This window comes from Osmerus eperlanus, chromosome 26 (genome assembly GCF_963692335.1).
Source record: "Osmerus eperlanus chromosome 26, fOsmEpe2.1, whole genome shotgun sequence".
Lineage (NCBI taxonomy): Eukaryota > Metazoa > Chordata > Actinopteri > Osmeriformes > Osmeridae > Osmerus > Osmerus eperlanus.
In genome coordinates this window covers 7877767-7897402 of record NC_085043.1, presented here as the reverse complement: position 1 = coordinate 7897402, position 19636 = coordinate 7877767, and the positions used below count along the sequence as shown (strand labels likewise).

General features: G+C 47.7%; 2 protein-coding genes across 2 annotated transcripts; both read left to right on the top strand.

Moving 5' to 3' along the window:
* Window positions 1-676: 676 nt before the first annotated feature.
* Window positions 677-5437, top strand: mfsd12b (major facilitator superfamily domain containing 12b). The gene is made up of 9 exons (XM_062452607.1): window positions 677-1112; window positions 1304-1514; window positions 2395-2518; window positions 2865-3068; window positions 3496-3588; window positions 3694-3786; window positions 4311-4481; window positions 4607-4701; window positions 4902-5437. Exons 1-9 carry the CDS (start codon window positions 839-841, stop codon window positions 5032-5034), a joined length of 1398 nt encoding a protein of 465 aa, XP_062308591.1. The 5' UTR covers window positions 677-838; the 3' UTR covers window positions 5035-5437.
* A 245-nt stretch (window positions 5438-5682) lies between these two features.
* Window positions 5683-19095, top strand: si:ch73-61d6.3 (occludin). Its single transcript, XM_062452888.1, has 8 exons — window positions 5683-6117; window positions 9167-9969; window positions 10273-10440; window positions 13870-14030; window positions 14829-15044; window positions 15875-16046; window positions 16595-16636; window positions 16773-19095. Exons 2-8 carry the CDS (start codon window positions 9187-9189, stop codon window positions 16869-16871), a joined length of 1641 nt encoding a protein of 546 aa, XP_062308872.1. The 5' UTR covers window positions 5683-6117; window positions 9167-9186; the 3' UTR covers window positions 16872-19095.
* Window positions 19096-19636: the final 541 nt, after the last annotated feature.

Genomic DNA, 19636 nt, shown 5'->3' with positions numbered 1-19636 from the left:
TGTTTTTTAACTGTACCTAACTGAGTATAATAGAATTATAAAGATCATATAAAATGTCAGTGATACCGTCATATGAACTTTGGCGTTTGAGGCAGTCTAAGGGTCATCATCAAAATGTACACTTTATGAATGGTTTTGTTAATCGACAGTCAATTTAGTCACATGCTCTTCCGAGTGTTTCCAATGTATGTTTGGGATTTCTTGAAAATAGGCTTATTGGTAATTTTGTCGAGTGAAAGGGGGAAAGAAACTAGAAGGTAGCTCTATATGGGCAACGGATTTACTGTTGAAACGTATATCCCATCTCACTAATTTTCAATAGGCTATAGAAACCATTTAGGAAACCAGCTTTATAACAAACAGTTGCTCTTTATCTCCAGTCAATGAATTGGCTATGATGTGACGTGAAGCTCTCTCCGTAAACATAACGGCTTGAAACCCGAAACATCACCGTATTTGGGTTATCGTCGTATTTTTGTAAGAGACAGAGTGACACCTGAGTCATCCGCCACAAATGTTTTATTTTTGAGGAAACGACCGCAATTAGTGCAAATAGTCTTGAAATAGGTTTGAACGTTTGAGACCCATTGGGAAACCGATTCAGCTGACCAGGCAAGAGAGCTTGACGCAATCCTTATGTGTGCAACATTGTCGTCGTTGTCCCGTCCCCCCCCCCCCCCCCCCCCCATATAAATTATCCCAATATTAGGAGCACTTCCATTAAAATGACAATATTGGGGATTGAATCCGCTCAGAACTGCAGCAACACAATTGACAGATGTGAACATTTTCGAAGTTAGACTGTAATTCTGGAATACGGGTTTTGTAACTTTTTACCATGGATCCGTTGCCTATGGAGCGATCTTTACAGGTCGGCAGGCGGTTAAGTTACGCAGTTGGCCACTTTTTGAACGATCTGTGCGCCTCTTTGTGGTTTACCTATTTACTGGTTTACTACCACTCCGTGCTGGGATTCCCGAGCACCTATGCAGGTGTTTTGCTGCTGGTGGGTCAAATAGCGGACGCGCTCTCCACTCCCCTAGTTGGATACGAATCCGATCGAACTCCAGGATGCGCAGCCTATGGCAAAAGAAAAACATGGCATTTAGTGGGTAAGTAGTCGTATTGAAAGCAACATAGGTTTTTATTTTGTTTGCTGCTACCTACTTTACATTGGTTGCACCGTTAGTCTTTAGATGATATATCCCACATTACCATACCGTCACACCTTGCACACAAAAAAAATACAGATTTGAGGGTGATAAAATACAAATGTTCTTCCATGCCAACCCCATCCGTCCAGGGACCCTTAGCGTGCTTGTCTCCTTCCCCTTCATCTTCAACCCATGCCTGGGTTGTGATGAGAACACCCCACGCTGGGTGGGTCTCACCTATTTCATCCCCTTCATCATCATCTTCCAGTTTGGCTGGGCCTCCACCCAGATCTCTCATCTCTCGCTCATCCCAGAGCTGGTGTCTGGTGAGCATGCCAAGGTGGAGCTGACCGCCTGCAGGTGAACCCCCCCCCCCCCTTTCCCTTCTCACGCTCACATGTGAATCGCTCTCCCCTCTCTCTCTCGCCCTCTCTCTCCCTCTCGCTCTCTCGCCCTCCCTCTCTCTCCCCCTCTCTCCTTCTCTCTCTCTCTGTCTCTCTCTCTCTCTCTCAGTTTCTCTACCATTGTTCCTAACTGGTCCAGGACTGTTAAGGGAGCTAACACAAGGGTTGCCGGGTGTAAAAGTTCCCTGTTTGTTTTGCCTTTAGCTCTGTCAGAACTGAACAGATTGACCAATGGGGTGGGTTTCAGGGGTTATGGTTGGTTAAACTAATGGGAATGAATTGGAAGGAAAATCATTAAGTTTGGAATGTCATAACTGGCATAAAGGATTTATCTTCATTCTGAAGGTCCTTTCAAACAAATGTAATGCAGTACTTCTTTGTATGGACAATATCTGCAATTGTTTCTGAACCAGATGTAATTTGGGAACATGTTGTGAGGTTTTAGCTCCCTAAATGGTCAACAGAATGTTACATTTGAAATTATACTCAGGAAGTAATCAGATTTAGCCTTCTTAATGAGAGCAGTGGATGTTTCTAAGCTGCCTGAATGATTGCCAAGTTTCATGTGTTTGTTTGCCTTTCCTTGAAACCAGGCTTTAATTTTTCATTAGAGAATTAATGTGGAGATTTGGATTTTCATCGGAAATGAAAGCACCCACTGCAAGCCTAAATTCCAGAGGCTTTAAGACATCAATCTCACATTTCATATCCTGGCATTCAGCATAATCGTGGTGCGAATTTCTAAAACCGTCTCCGGAGATGCCTGTGTCGACCTAGCGGCCTGACTTCACGTCGACCTAGCGGCCTGCCCTCACGTCCTGGTCCTGTCTGTGCAGGTATGCGTTCACCGTGGTGGCCAACATCACCGTGTACGCCGTGGCCTGGTTACTCTTCCACTTCCAGGCCCAGCAGCCTCTCATCTCTGACAGTCTGGGCCGTGTCGACATCCCCATATTCAGGGTAGGGGAGCTGGTCTGCCAGTACATGGCCCGGTAGCGAATATGCCCGTAAACTGTACGACGTGCTTACCAATGGTCTGTTGAAATGTTACCAGTGGAATGTTGTATAGTGTGTACTATGTATTCGAATTTGGGCTCTCTTTCTCTCTATCTAAATTTTCTATTTCCATTTCTCTCTCTACATCTTTATTTCCAACTCCTTCATTTTCATTCCTCTCTCTCTCTCTCTGTCTCTCTCTCTCCCTCTGTCTCTCTGTCTCTCTCTCCCTCTGTCTCTCTCTCCCTCCGTCTGTCTGTCTCTCTCCATCTGTCTGTCTGTCTGTCTCTCTCTGTCTCTCTCTCCCAAGGACCTGTCCCTCATCGTGTTGGCTATCGGAGCGGTGTTCTCTCTGGTCTTCCACCTGGGCACCCGGGAGACAGGCCCTGCCCGGGAGGAGTCTGGCCGGGAGGAGGAGGAGGAGGGCCAGCCTCTCCTCTCTCTGAACCAGGAGACCTCGTCCCAGACTCTGCTGCAGTGGAATCACTGGCTCAAGGAACCTGCCTTCTACCAGGTCACTCTCTAGGTTACAAATGACCTGTGACTCTCGGGAGTGTGTCTGGGGGGGGGGGGGGGAGTCCCTAGAATTTCATAGAATTTTTTTTTTTGCTTTTCCACGTTTTACTGTTGTGAAATCTAATGTTTGGAATTAGAAAACTACTTCCTAAAAGTGAATACTTATAAAGGCTTCTTTCACAGAATTTGACAACTTACAACAAAAGAGGAAATGCGACATAAAAAGATTCCTCCTGAACAAACACATCTTTATCCTACATTTGAGATCTGAACAAGTCACTTTCAAGCAGTGGAAAGGGAAATCATATCACATCAGTGGATCTCTTTGACACTTTTTCACACACACACAGTGACACGAGTTTGTGGACATGGACATGTGGTTCAAACTGTTGGTGAGCAGTGTCTATGGTTCATGTTGGTTTCAGGTTGCGTTCCTGTACATGTGTACCAGGCTGATGGTCAACCTATCCCAAACCTACATGTCCATGTATCTGACCAATGCCCTGCTGTTGCCCAAGGTAGGCCCTGCTGGAACACCTTCAGACGACGTTTGAGTGGTTTTGGGATTGTTTTTTCTTAACAGAACCGTTTGTGAAACCTGCGCCTTCCTTCGTCTTTTGCAGAACTTCATTGCTACCATCCCCCTGGTTATGTACGTCAGTGGGTTTGTATGCTCGCTGGTCATGAAACCAGTCAGCAAGCTCATAGGCATAAATGTGAGTCTCTGTATCGCTCTCTTGCTCTCTCTCTTCTCTCTCTCTCTTGCTTTCTCTCTCTGTGATGGCATGTCTTGGTGTGAACTCTGTGATCATTTTCACATGACAGCTACCCATATACTCTGAAACCACAGTTTTTACTTTGACCTACTTCCGGGACTTCACTACTGAAAGTTCAGCTATCCTATGTGCACATGCAGACAATGTCATCGAAAGCTACAGACACAGGGATTTCTTAACCTGCAACCTCTCGACATGCAGCCAGGTGCTCTACCACTGAGCTGTGCCCGTATCCCCCTAAATGAGGGGGGGTCAGATGGCTGAGCGGTTAGGGAGTCGGGCTATTAATCAGAAGGTTGTTGGTTCGATTTCCGGCTGTGCCAGATGACGTTGTGTCCTTGGGCAAGGCACTTCACCCTACTTGCCTCGGGGAGAATGTCCCTGTACTTACTGTAAGTCGCTCTGGATAAGAGCGTCTGCTAAATGACTAAATGTAAATGACCTCTGTGGCCGTCTGACCTCAGATGACGTATTTCCTGGGCCTGCTGCTGGTGTCGGGCTTCTCCTACTGGGTGCTGGTGGATGTGAAGATGGGTCGGCAGGTGTACGGGGCAGGGGTGCTGCTGGGGGCGGGCTCCGCCACCGTCCTTGTCATGTCGCTCTCCATGACGGCACGTCTCATCGGGCACCAAACGGTGAGAACGAGCCGGGAACATAAAAAAAAAAAATCCAAACCGTTCTAACGCCGCCACGACGTAGCTTCTCGCCGTGGCTGGATGCGTGTGACTTTTGAGCTGAACGTTCTGTCTTGTCCCGCCAGCAAAGTGGGGCGTTTGTGTACGGGGCGATGAGCTTCACGGACAAGATGGCCAACGGCTTGGGAGTTATCATCATACAAAGCATGCACCCCTGTAGGTGAGTGGAGGGACAGAATCGGACGACTCACAGCTCGGGTTCCAGCCCAGACTATTCCCTGCATGTCTTTTCCTGTCTCTCCCCCGTCTTTCATTGTCTCATCCTTTCACTGTCCCATAAAGCATGAATGTTACCTTCAGGAAACCCTGTACTTGTATACCAGTCAAGGAAATGATGGTGCTGTGTATTTTTTTCAACAGCACAGAAACTTGCTGCCCAGCCTGCGTGTGGTTCTATCGCGATGTCATGGTGATCGTAACCGGTGGCGTCGCCATGGCAGCGGGTGTGTCTCTATGCACCATCCTCATCTGGCCGATCAAGATCCGCCAATGAAAGCTAAATCCGTGGGGATTTTAATACAATTTCTAATTTTTATGCAGTCTTCAACAGTTCATAATAAAATCCTCTATTGCCATGCTGTATACATTGATTTGTATCAAGAGTGGAGAGAAGTTTACAAGTTCTGATATTCTTGTTTCAATGACCCAAATATGTTGGTTCTTAGAACAGGGCTGTTTGCAGGGAACCTACTTGGAGATTTTTATTTGGGGAATTCATAGTTATTCTACCAGGGAGAAAATAACTTGCATCGCCATCTAGCGTCCAACTACTGAACTATATTTGAAATCAAACTCACCTCAATGACCATGAAGTCAGTTCACTGAATTAATTGTCGAAGATTAATTGAATTAACCCAGTGCTTTAGTTATTCACTCAAATAAATCTGCAGAAGGTTCACTCCCCTATGATACTTTCAGTTTTTTGTAATTTTTTAATCTGTACATTATTGTATTATTAGCCTACTACAGAAACAATATTATCTCTACGTTTTTAAAAGGACAAGAAAAAGTGTTTAAATGACTGAATAAGCAGTCGCGTCACGGACCAAGCCAATATCTTGATGTCAAAGTCCAGCTCGGTGACCCATACGCTTGAATCAACATTTTCAGTCCGGACGATGGCACTGTAAGCCAAAAGATAGTTTTTTTCGGGACTCGGGAGTTTGCATGAATACTTTTCTCTAACCTACCTGTTTCGACGTCCTTATCTTTTTTTTAAAGGGGAGGAATTGCGTGTCTCTAGAACTGACCACACAGTCTTTCACCCTTGTATCGGCTAGCGCACCTTACTACATAGGGCTGGACTCCGCTATCCGACGTCCCTTCTTGGGCAAGCGTAGTGCACGAAACACTTGTTCAGAGGTCTTTTAGGACCGTTGTATCTGCGTACAGGAGTCGGAAGGATTTAGTGTAGCGAGCGACATATTTTTGACTAATAATAGGTAGCCCACGAAGATTATACAAACAGACTCGAAGAAGAATTGTTGGAACTTGACAAACCGAAGAAAAAGCGAATTCGGGTTCGATTTCGGACAGACGAGATTGGTCGAGTGCTTCTTTTTTCTATCAACTTCAGGTAAGTGAAATTAACTTCCATCAGAAGGAGTGGAAAGTGAGATTGAATACAAACACAATATTCTGACATTAGGAATAAGATCGTTTATAACTGGAAGATTATTTTCAAATGCTTTCTTTTGAAGCATGTGATTGGTTTTCCAAGCGTATTGCATAGCAAAGAAACGGACAAAGAAAAAATACATGTACAGGCCTACTCAGTGAATACTTTCCGTTATAAGACTAAACATTTTGATTAAGTTCATAATAACACACACAAATTCCTGCTTTGTAGTGCAATTGTACCATCATATGAAACTGGCGTACCTTTGAGCGCAATAATGGTGATGAAACTATAGGCCTAATTATGCTTGGTATCAGTTACAGCCTATGGAAGGCATGGAGTTAATTATTTGTGACGTGAAGCATGTGAATGGGGCTTAAAAAAGCTAAAAAAAGTCAACCACAAGACGTTAATTGAATGTGCTCGACAGCATCTCAGTATATGGAAAGTCTTCTGGCTTTGTCAGAGATAAACACCATGTTCCTGTCGTATTGTTCTACCAAAATGGAGCAGGTTCTTTTCATCCACGGTGCCTACAGGTGTACACTAAAGTGCTTCAGTATGGGAGCACATTTTATGGTCGGGGTGTGTCCTGGTGTTTGTAGTACAGTGTATTTGTAGACCCATAGGGAGAGCTTGACAGGTGCACACTCCAGGTGTCCCATACTGAGATGTGTGTGTGTGGATCTGGGGTGATGGGGGGGGGGGAATTGTTCTCTAAGGAGGACAGGGGCCAGTGAGCATGCGGTTGATGATCCTCAACAGAGGATTGTGGCCCCGCCCTTCCCCCCCAGAGAAGACACCTGATCCTCTCGCCTCCCTCCCCTCCCCTCCCCTCCCCTCCCCTCCCCTCCCCTCCCCTCCCCTCCCCTCCCCTCCCCTCCCTCCTCCCCTCCCTCCTCCCCTCCCCTCCCTGCCTTGCTCCCACTCCATCCACTCGGGAACCACACAGAAGAGCTCTTGTTGGATCCTCTCTAGGCTGTGCCTCTTTTTCTATTTTTTATGTGCTCACCTATTACCATGGCAACGCCGTCCCTGCGACTAGCAGCTTCGAATCTCCCATAGCCCCCCCCCCCGCGCGCCCGGCCCACCTAGCCTACTCCAAAAACAAAGCCGAGAAGTTGAGTATAAAGAAAAAAAAGGAGGGTGGCACAGTGGGAGAAAGAAGGGAGGGCGAGAGTGGAGGATGAAGGATCTAGGGGGCGTAAGGAGGGGAGGATGAAGGATTTAGGGGGCGTAAGGAGGGGAGGATGAAGGATCTAGGGGGCGTAAGGAGGGGAGGATGAAGGATTTAGGGGGCGTAAGGAGGGGAGGATGAAGGATCTAGGGGGCTTAAGGAGGGGAGGATGAAGGATCTAGGGGGCATAAGGAGGGGAGGATGAAGGATCTAGGGGGCATAAGGAGGGGAGGATGAAGGATCTAGGGGGCTTAAGGAGGGGAGGATGAAGGATCTAGGGGGCATAAGGAGGGGAGGATGAAGGATCTAGGGGGCTTAAGGAGGGGAGGATGAAGGATCTAGGGGGCTTAAGGAGTGGAGGATGAAGGATCTAGGGGGCATAAGGAGGGGAGGATGAAGGATCTAGGGGGCGTAAGGAGGGGAGGATGAAGGATCTAGGGGGCGTAAGGAGGGGAGGATGAAGGATCTAGGGGGCATAAGGAGGGGAGGATGAAGGATCTAGGGGGCATAAGGAGGGGAGGATGAAGGATCTAGGGGGCGTAAGGAGGGGAGGATGAAGGATCTAGGGGGCGTAAGGAGGGGAGGATGAAGGGAAGGTGACTGAGATGGGGGGCCCCCGAGGCAAGTCCCTTACAGTAGCTGTGCCAGACAGGGTCGTAAAGACCAGAGTAATGGCTGCAGAGCCGGGGGCTGGGCTCTGCCTGCCTGCCTGCCTGCCAGGCCTCCAGGATGGACAGTCTGGCCTTTGTTAGGAGAGTCCCGTTTAGAGGGCCAGGGAGTGCTTCTTCACGGTTCCTCATGTAGCTGTCTCCTCCTGTAGCTCCGCGCTGCTGTGCTGTTATCCAAAATGTTCACAGGACGTTCTGTCGGCGTGTTACACGGTTGCAGATTACTGAGTGGAACAATGGGCACTCTGCAGATGTCCCAAACTGAGATGACCTTCACTTCAGAAGCGAGGTTATTATTCGTTATTTGTTATTTTCTGTCTCGAGCACATTATTCTGAAACTTCTTTCGGAATCATCTGCAATTATGTCTGGTATTTGTTCAAAACGGCCAATTCCCCTCATCCCCCCCCACACACACATTGCCGCCCTTCCTGGCCCCCCATGCCCCCTCCCCCCACCCCCTAGTGTGTGTGTGTGTGTGTGTAGAGAGCAGCAGAAGAATGGTCATTGTTTGGCATGTTTACCCTGCAAGAGTAGCGTATCTGTGAATGATTTGAAACAAAACAAAAACAAAACTTGGCAGGCCGAGGGCGGGATGTGAAATGTTCAAAGTCCGCTGGACAATATGAGGGATTGAGGGGAGACTCCCACAGCTTGGGGTTGACTGGAAGAACGATAGCTTTGTGCTGTCGGCGGAACTCTTGATTCCTGGTACCGACGTCTCCACGCCGTTTCTGCCTTGGCTGCTTCACAGAACTCCGAGCTGAGGTCAGGCCTCTGGGGCGCTACAGCGTGTAATGTTGGAAATGACTATGTGTGACTTGTTTTGGGTGTAATTGCTTGTGAGGTCTGTGCACTCGCTACCTCGGTTCAGGAAAAGAAAGTAGGGCACCTTCAGCAGAGAAGCGAGTGAATGCGCGAGCACTAAGCAAATCTCAGATCTGTTTGAACAACAGCACGGCACACATTCCCACAAATCCATCAAACCGTTTTCCTGAAGAGAGCCAAGCCCTGCTCTCCCTAACGACCCGCAGCTGCATTTATCAAAGTAAACGTCTTGGTGTTGTCCGAAACTTGGCCAGATATTGTATCTCCCAGTACTTCTTGGACTTCTACCATGTCACATCTTGTATCTGACGGTATCTGCTTGTTGTGTTCCCCAGGCTCCTGCATACGTGCCAGTATGTTCGAGAAACAGCGTTACGACAGCCCTCCCGTGTACAGCCCTCCCTACACCGCCCCCTCCAATGGCTACGGCCCACCAGTTAGCTTCACCTCCCCCAAGAGTGACTTCGATCCCTACCCGCCCCCCCCGGGGTCCTACTACATGGAGGAGAAGCCCCAGCACTTCTACAAGTGGATCTCTCCGCCCGGCATCGTCAAGGCCATGATGGGCGTGGTGGTGGTGCTCTGTGTGGCTATATTCGCCTGCGTGGCCTCCACTCTGATGTGGGACATGCAAGGGTACCAGATGGGCATGGGGTCGTACGGGTCAGGGGTGGGGGGGTATGGGGGCTATGGCAGTAACTATGGCAGCAGCTATGGATCAGGGTACGGAGGAGGGTACGGAGGAGGGTATGGGGGCTACGGCAACCAATACAGCTCCTACCCGACGCCCTACTCGGCTAAAACCAGCATGATCGCCATGGCGGCCATCAACTTCGTGGTGGCGCTGGGCTTCTTCATCGCCGGTTTCTCCAAGACGGCCGTGTTCCGCTGCAGGAAGTTCTACCTGGCGATCCTGGTGACCAGCTGCATCATGGCCTTCCTCGAAGGCATCATCAGCATCGTGTACATCGTCGGGGTGAACCCTATGGCCCAGAGCTCCTCCAGCATGATGTACAACCCTATGTTGATGATGTGTCAGAATCTGTATGGGGCTGGCTACTCCAACATGGGAGGGGTAGGAGGCTTCCCCATGTACAACCAGTACCTGTACCACTACTGCTTTGTGGACCCACAAGAGGTGAGGCGGGGGGGGGTCCTGCCCAACTTATATCAAGTTTTAAGTGTCATTTTGGAAAAGAAAAGAAAATGATGTTGTCTGGTAGTTTACATGAAGAGTTAGTATGTGGCAACGATTTCAATTAAGGTTACAATGACTACTATGTAACTACATAACAATACGTGATGTCCCACTAACAGACAAACAGTAAGAGTGTTTGTGTGAAGAACTGTGTGTGTTTGTTTAGCACGTGTGTGTGTGTGTGTGTGTGTGTAGAACTGTGTGTGTATGTCATATGTCAACATGTTGACGTTGTCCCCCCAGGGCGTGGCCATGGTGTGTGGATTCCTGGTGGTGATCGCCTTGGTGGTCGCTGCTGTCTTCGCGCACAAAACACGCAGCAAGATCTGGCGCTACGGGAAGCCCAACATCTACTGGGATGCGCCCCTGACTGGAGGACTGGCCCCTGAGGGCCGCGACGTGGAGGACTGGGTGAGACGGGGTTATCACATGAGAGGGAGTGGCTATTACTGAATATCAGCGCGGCTGTGATTCGGTCGTAGGTACGAAACCGACGGCCTGTGCGGCTCAACAGTCAAAGTGATTGAGAGATTTAGACTGAGGCTCAAGATCTACTTCATCAGAAATGTCTTGACCGGTGTTGGTCTTGACCAGACCTGACTTTTGTTTGTGTATTTTAACACGTCTTTATCAAGGTGTGTAGGCCTCATGATTCATCTCACTGAGAGCCTTCTTATCAGGGCTTCTCGGTCGGGAACAGGAGAAGGGATTACGCAACGTTGTGGTTAAATGTGGAGATCTAAAGCACACGCCTTATTTCCAGAAAGACTTCAGAGTCTTGGTGGATGTTTTCCCTCGCTTCAGTCACGTGACCTCATCTATGTGAGGTCACAGTCCACCAGGGGTGTCAACATTTATGACAATTCATTTTGATTACAGGGGAGGTCAGAGTTATTATGGAAAACACAACGTACACAACGTGAAATTCTGTGGAGGAAACTTAATGTGTGTGTGTGTATGTAAGTATGTGTGTGTGTAACAGGACAAAATTACCGTAATCTTGTAAAGTAAAGTAGCAAGGTGCTAATAACGATACATTTTCCTATTACATTGGTTAATACTCTGTCAACTCTCATAAACTCAGTTCTGTTATCAGGTTTCAGGCTACACGCCTCACGGAAGCCCTTTCTCTGCTCTTGTTAACCTTCTCAGAAAACTGTTAAGGACTCTTAACTTGACTTTTATTGTGTATATCGTGTGACCACTGTAGTGTTCCCAGTGGTCACATGGTAGGGCTGATAGTAGCTGTTTGTTCTGCTTGTTCCACCTAGTTTCACTCTGGGTGATCATTAACCACACCAGAGCACCCAGGCTGCTACAGTTAGACGTAAACAACGTCCTGAGGGCTTGGCTTGGGTCAGAAAGGTTTGAGGTGAATTATTGATCCGTTGCTCAGCGTTTTAGACGATTCTTTGCATTGTTTATTTATTGACATAGGGAATCACTCGAGCTACCCATTTGTAAGGATTAAGGAAGTGCATGTGTACTGAGTGAACTAGGGAAATAAAGTGAACTTGTAGGCGCTGTGTTTACCGGGGGGAAAACACAGGGAATGGATGGCAGGACTTGAGCCTGGCTGTGGGGGGCTGTGTGTGGGGACACCACAGAGGAGTGTCATGGTGGGTTTGACACATTTGTTGTTTGCCGAGCGGGTTGTCAGTACCAACTGGAGAGCCCACGCCAGAGGTGTTGGGAGGACTTGAGGCTGGGTAAGGGCAGCCTTAGCCCTGCAGTGAGTCATGTAAACAGCAGCCTTTAATGACACGGCTGCCTGGTGCTCCGTCTCTCTCTGATGACCTCACACACTGGCCGCATTCAGTCTGGAGACGCTGCATTGTTTAACACTGGATGATGTCACACGTTCCACAAGAGCGGGGGGGTGGGGGGGGGGGACATCTGCTCATGGACGGATGGCTGCTGCTTGTAGGTTTAGAGAGTAGAATTTCCTCCCAGGCAACATCAGTTGTAGTTGGTTTGAAATGATTGACTGTCGTAAATGTACTGTACAGTTTTTTTTTCTTATTTAGAGGGACACATTTCCTGACGTTGACCTACTATCTCAAATACGGTTATGGTTATTTTGAAAGAGTGTAGTGAATCTCTGCTCTGCAACTGCATTGTTTGTTATTTCGGATTCACCCTTTTAGGCAACCTGTCAGAAGGGATTGTGTTCAGCTAATAGCATTTGTTTCAACATTCTCTAAAACCCCTGCAATGAATCTGTCAATTAGGGATGCTCAATATAACCTCCTAGCACTGTGTAGCACAAAGCAGTTTCCTCTCCCATGAGCCAAAACCCCAGCCTCCAAGTTTACCTACACCACAAGAACCTGCTGATCTCCCTGAGTCCCCTGACTTTTCCTTCCTCCAAATCCACCTTCCGCTTGACCTCCCTCCCTCCCTCCCGCACCTCTGTCTTCCCTCCCGCACCTCTGTCCTCCCTCCCTCCCTCCCTCCCGCACCTCTGTCTTCCCTCCCTCCCTCCCTCCCTCCCGCACCTCTGTCCTCCCTCCCTCCCTCCCACACCTCTGTCTTTCCCCCATCCCTCCACCTCTCCTCCCCCCGTAGCCAGCTCCCTACCCCAGGTCTCAGGCCTCAGACATTCCACCCTTGCTTACTCAGCCTCCTGCCGGCCCTGCGGCCACCGTGCACCATGCGGAGAGGGCACGGTTGGAATTCCTGGATGACTTGCGCTCTTCAAAGGCGGCCTCTCCAGCAGCTGCAGGAGAAAAACGCCACACCCTCCGGTCGACTCCTTCGGCCGCTCCGATGGAGAGATCCAGAGGACTTCTGCTTTCAACCATTTTTGAAAGACCGATCAAGCCCGATCGCCTACTGCTGAACAACTGGAGAGCTTAGGATATTTCCCCCGCTTAAAACGCTTTCGATTCTGCAGGCCATGTGGATTCTGCTTCGTGGCATTGTTGTTTAAGATGCTTCAGTATGAGTCATGAAACGGGCTACTGTTTCACCGTGTTAATGTGTCAAGCACATTGCTTTGGCCCGTGGGTACTGACTGATTGGCCAGAGCAGCTCTGAGAGCCACAGTGACCCCTGGCCGGGGGCCTCTATTGTCCAGAGTTGCCCTTCACACTCCCCTAGTCACACAGGAAAGAGTTTGCTCCACAGATGATCCTTCCTTTGTTTATAGCCCATGGAGCACTTCCTTTTGTGACGAGGACCGAGGAACCCGGTCGGCTGCAGGTGTTCAGGAGACACAAGACTCTTTTCGAACAAAAAGAGGAAGTGTTTGACGAAAAGAGTTGCTGTTGTGTTTAGGGTTATGAAGCTGCCGTGAAAATGTTTCGATGATGACATTACCTACTTAATTCCTCTGCATATTTCTTCTGTGATCGCATCTCCAAGATTCAAAATGGCAAAATACAGTTTAGAGTCCAGATTTTCGTGTAGTAAATGTGTTAATGAAAGCCGAATACTCTAAGGCGATTTGCATGTTATCCCCATAAAACTGACGAACCAAGCCATAACCAAGCCAACCAGTCCACATTTCATTTAGGACCTTTTACTAAGTATTCTAGTCCAGATAAATGCCTCACTACTTAGCCAAACTCAGCAACTAAATGTTTCAATAAAAACATTCCTGCTACTCAGAGAACAGTTGCCTCTGCAACACAACCAACAAGAACATTCTCTTCTCCAAGTAAACTAATTGTGCCAAGGCCAAGTGGAGAAACGCAACTGTAAAGGAAGTGAAGTCTGTGAAATGAGCACATTATTATTATAAGTTACTCAGATCGTGAACATGGGCACAAGAGCTACACATCCTTAGTTTAGACTGTTGTCATTTGCTGATGAAGTTCTTGTTTTTGATTGGTTAAGGTGAACCAGGTGGAGGACAACAACAGTACCCATGATGCCCCTACAGTCGTGATGTCAGAGAAGGGGGGCGGGGCACTCAACACCTCGGCCAATAGCATCATCTCCTACCCGGCCAAGCCAGAAAGCAGCGTTCTAATTGGGGAAACGTACAACAACAATGTGTGAGTAAACAGCGGAACACTGATTACTTCGAGGAAGTAGTTCTGTTTACAAAGTTCTACGTTAACATTCAGCTTCCATGGCGATTGTTCTTTCTCAGTGATTCCATCAGCGAAAGTCTGGACTTCTGTCCTTTCTAGATTGTGCTTTACAGTACGCAAGGTTGTTTTTCCTACAGTAGAGAAACCTCAAGCCTCCCAAAGCTCCCTCACTTATGTCATCTGGTATGTGGTGTAATATGCTGCTGTAATGCCCTGGCCAATCCCAAGAGACAGCACAAAATCCCTGTAAACTCACTAAATTGAACTTGTTTCCTGTCCTGTACGCTGAGGACAGGACAGGATACGCTGAGTTGCTCTGGATAAGAGCGTCTGCTAAATGACTAAATGACTAAATGTGAGGACAAGCCTACGTGTCCGTCACGGACCCTTGCTGGTTTCTGGTTTCAGGAACATCTTTCTGTGTGTTTACTTTATGATGTGCTTGATGGCATGTAGGTCAGGAGCAAAATAGGGATGTTCTAACTAGACGCATGATCATAAAGATAACTTGAGAGGAGGTAGCTGGTTCACTACCTTGAGAGAACCATAAAATCCATTCATATGTGTGTTGGTAATTCATTTAGCTGATGCTTTTATAACATAGATGAGTTTTGCTCAGTGGTCAGGGTATTAGACTACTGATCAAGAGATCCCAGGTTCAAATCCCCCACACCTCCCCCCGTGTATTATCATCTTGATTTGTCATCACTCGGACAGATAAATGACCGTCGGATGTTTCGTTTTGGGAACGTGTTTCAGGTACTCCGATCGGTCCAGCCGGCCATCGGACGAGCCCTCCCGTGGTGGCGGGGTGAGCTCCAGCCCCTCAGAGGAGGCAGCCGGGGTCCGCAAGCCCTCCGCCAACCGGGGGAAGAGGCGCCGTCGGAACCCGGAGCTGGACGAGTCTCAGTACGAGACGGAGTACACCACGGGAGGAGACACGGGCAACGAGCTGGACGCAGAGCACCTGGAGAGGTGAGGGCTACACACACACACACACACACACACACACTCTCACACACTCTCACACACTCTCACACACTCTTACACACACACTCTCACACACACACTCACACACACTCTCACACACACACTCTCACACACACACACTCTCACACACACACACTCACACACTCTCACACACACACTCTCACACACACTCTCACACACACACACACACACTCTCACACACTCTCACACACACACACAATCACATCCGAAAACACTCCTCCCTACTCTTGCTTATGTACTGTACACAGTTACACACACACACATTCACGCTCACTTACATATGCCTGCATGGAAGGTATGCATACAGGGTTGAATACTGGTAGGCATAGTCACATATCACACACATACCCTTGCATGTGTACACACACACACACACACACACACACAGGTAGTGGTCTCTCCTGGCTGTGTTCTGTTCAGCAGAGTAACTAATCTCCTCTGGCATGCCATTCCACATGGGTTTGTAATTTCAAATAATGAGAGAATTGGGCCAAAGGTTTGAGTGGTGGAGGTCAGTGGTTAGTCAGAGCTGCAGAACCAGGCTTCTGCTGCCCAGGCTCCCTGACTGGGCTCGGGGGACACAAGCAGTCTGGACCCCCTTGTCTGACCAGCGCACTTGTGGCCTCCACCTGTTGGTTGCAAGAGTCTTACTCTCCCTCTCTCTTTTATTTCTGTCCACCCCTCTCTCGCTTCCTCCTCTTCTATGTCTCTCGCCCTCCCCCTTCACTCTCTCTCTCTCTCTCTCTCTCTCTCTCACTCCCTCGCTTTATCTCTCTCCTTCTCCCCCGACCCAGCAACTACCCCCAGATCACCTCAGACGGTCAGCGTCATGAGTATAAGAGGGAGTTTGACGCCGACCTAAGGGAGTACAAGCAGCTGTGTGCAGAGATGGACGACATCAACGATCAGATGAACAAACTGAGCAGACAGCTGGACTTGCTGGACGAGGGCTCCTCCAAATACCAGGTCAGACGCCCGACACCCTTATCAGCTCACACCGGATTAGGATTTTTTATAACCCTAATCCTAATGAGAGAAATTAAGGTTTAGGTTAGACCGGTGGGACAGCTGAGAGGAGCAGAACTAAGATTTCCTAGGTTTGTACGTGACCAAGTGGCCAATAAACTTGAAACTTTATACACACACCCTGAAACCCAATTCTGATTTAGGCCATTGTCACACTAAGCGTTATTTGAACGACAACCCCCTTTTCCACTTAATATCAATCAGGAGCCTTTTTTTTCCTGGCAGAGCAGACTGTTCTGTTCAGAGCGCAAAAGTTAAACTTTTGACCAGCGCTGGTTGTCACGGCAACGCCAATGCCCCATTCCCCCTTTGCCCCTCCCTCGAAAGAGTGTGTGAGTGACCACGGGGTTTAAGAAGCATGCTGTGTGCGTGTGTGCGTATGTGTGTGTGTGTGTATACATGTGTGTGTGTATACATGTGTGTGTGTATGTGTGTGTGTAGTCTCCTAACGTTGCGTTAGATACCCAATCTCTCCCGTCTCTCCTCAGGGCGTGGCCGAGGAGTACAACCGTCTGAAGGACGTGAAGCGGGTGAGAGGACGAGCGAGTTCAAGTCGCACAGAATCACTCGCTTTGCACACAGCGCCCCCTGCCTGTCTTCCCTGTTATCTGCGTACCTCCGGGGTGCGTTTGTTTACTCATCGGGCGTGTCTCTGCTTCTCCTCAGACGTCCGAATACCGGTCTAAGAAGGTGGAGTGTCGCCAGCTGAGACACAAACTGTTCCACATCAAGCGCATGGTGAAGGACTACGATAAGGGCCAGTAGCGAGGGCCCCAACGTGGCCCCGCTCGACGCACCAGGTTCTGAACGCCTCGGTTCTCAAGACAATTCGACACTCCTGAACACAGCCTGCGCATGCTGAGACGGCGGGAAGAACGAGAGACCCACGTCAACACTGAGACCAAAGCTGCCCGCAAGCTGCAGAAAAACACACTCTCACACGTGCACACACACTCACGTACACATGCACGCACGTACTCACATATGCATTCACACACGCATGTACATACACACACAGATACACATACACGTTTGCACACGCAAACATGCACACACACACACGATACGGAGCAACGGAAATGCTTTTTTTGGGGTAGTTTTTCCCCTTTCCATTTTGTATATAGAACCACTGTTTATCCCATTCCATAATGACTACACTGACCATGAATGCTTTAGCTCCTCCAGGAAAATGCTTGGACATTGTCTTGCGTGAAGCACTGTTGAACCAGCGATACACCAACAGGTTGCCAGGTGACACTGACTCCCACCCTGGACTGCGCTAGCTGGGGGAGTCTGGAGTGGGTTGGGAAAGAGGTTTTCCAAAGTCATTCGGCCTTCGCTTCGCTGCGACTTGTGGATGAAGGCTTGGTTGGATGCTGTTGGTTGTAGATTGGTGCGTTGACTTTGTTCTGTCTACTGAGATAAGGGTGGCAGTGTCATAAACCTGAGAGAAGTAGAGTGTGATTACTGTGTTGGAGCTCTCCCTGGGTATTGCTCACGGCAACGACCACAGACAAAACACAACCGCAGCACGTCCGAATCACTTCACCAAAGGATTGCTACTGAAATTGTAAAACATGTATAATGTGACGTGTATCCAAATTAAATTCGGAACGAAAAATAACTTGTGCTATTTCAAGTTTGGGTTTTGTACCAATGCAGTCTACTGTTTGTGAAGTTTTTTCTAGTTCTGTCTGTAAACCGATCTACTGGTTGCCATGGTGAGATAAACCAAAACGAGTGAACGAACATATACTTTGTGTATATACTTTGTGTATATACTTTGTGTATATACTTTGTGTATATACTTTTGTATTCTCATCTGAGTGTTTGCAGACCAGATTATTCTAACATGACCAGGCTGATGCAGGCTTATGGTTACTGGCAAAAAAGGTGTACATTGTGATTACTGACAATGTATATATACATATACATGATTAAAATGGTGTCTCATCTAATGCATCTCTCCGAATTCACCAGAACAGCAGTTTAATTTGTCTTTTTATTTTTTTTATTGAACATTGGCAGTCATATCACTGGTGTGTGTTGTCTTTGCGGTCATTCACAATGCACTGCTGCTATGCTCAACTTCACTTGACAGTGCAGTTCTAAGAAACAATGTCTTACGTCTTTTTAAATTTTATTTCTACAATTTGGAAAACACTTCAATATGCATTTATATTTTTCAATTTTCATGAGCTAATTTTGTTAAATGATTCACTATGGTTGATTATGTGTTGATTATATTAGATTAGATAACATTGTAATAGCTATGTTAATACACTTCCTATGCAATGTAATGCTTTGCGTCACAAAATATCACATTTATTTGATAATTTGTATTTTTATGAAGAAGAAATCTTCTTTTTGCAAACTTTCCCCTGCCCGAGTCATTTTTTTAAATTATTCATTTACCTTTTCATTTCATTTTTATTGTTTTATAACTGAACATATTTGTAAAAAAACAGGTATTTCTAAAATGTATTGATTTCCCAATAAATAAATAAAAACTTATCTAATTCTCTTTAAAACAGAATGATATGGATTTAGTCCTTTCAGTACCAAACCAATGGTTAACAGGTTGCAGTTCATGAGTTTGTCCAGTAGAGAGCGCTGTAGATTCTCACCGTTCCAAACCATACAAAAACAATGCCCCCTGTTGTACTAACACTGCCTGGGCTGTAAAACTGGCTGGGCAATATATCTGCCTGTGCTCCAGGCCTTTGGCCTCCACCTACTCCTCTGCTGGCTGAACGATCTTTAGAAAAAGCCACTGTTCCCCACTTTGGTGACATTTTACTTAGGCTATATGTTTTGTTCCAGTTAATTCTACAGTAAAGACTCAAACTAACACATATCTCTGACCACTCCATTTAGTACGTCGTTTTGGACAAAAGTGTCTTCTAAATGAGTAAATGTGCATTTACACAATCAAGTTTGGAGAAGTTTCCAGTTGACTGTTTATGAAAAATAAAATACACCAGTATGTAGCCTGTTCATTCTTTATGGCGACCTAGTTTTAAGTTATTTGAGTCATGTGTTCAAGTGCTCGCTGGTCTCCCGGCATGTGCAACCCGCCCTCTTCAGAGGATTCAGAACGCAGCGGCCCGCCTGGTCTACAATCTACCCAGACGCTCCCATGTTACCCCGCTCCTCATCTCTCTCCACTGGCTACCTATCATGGCCCGTATCAGATTCAAGACCCTGGTATTGACCTTCCGAGCAGTGAACGGGACTGCACCCGTCTACATCAAGTCTCTCCTGCAGCCTTACACCCCCACCCATCACCTACGGTCTTCTTCAGACAACCGCCTGGTGGTCCCACCGCTCAAGACCGCCCGCTCCCAACACAAGCTCTTCTCCTGTCTGGCCCCCCAGTGGTGGAATCAACTCCCCACCTCCACCAGAGACACTGAATGTCTCTCCACCTTCAAGAAAAGGCTCAAGACGCACTTGTTCCGGGAGTACAACGGTACTTAGGAATGGTTCGCTTGACCCGATGTTAGTTTCCTCAAGGATCACAATGACTC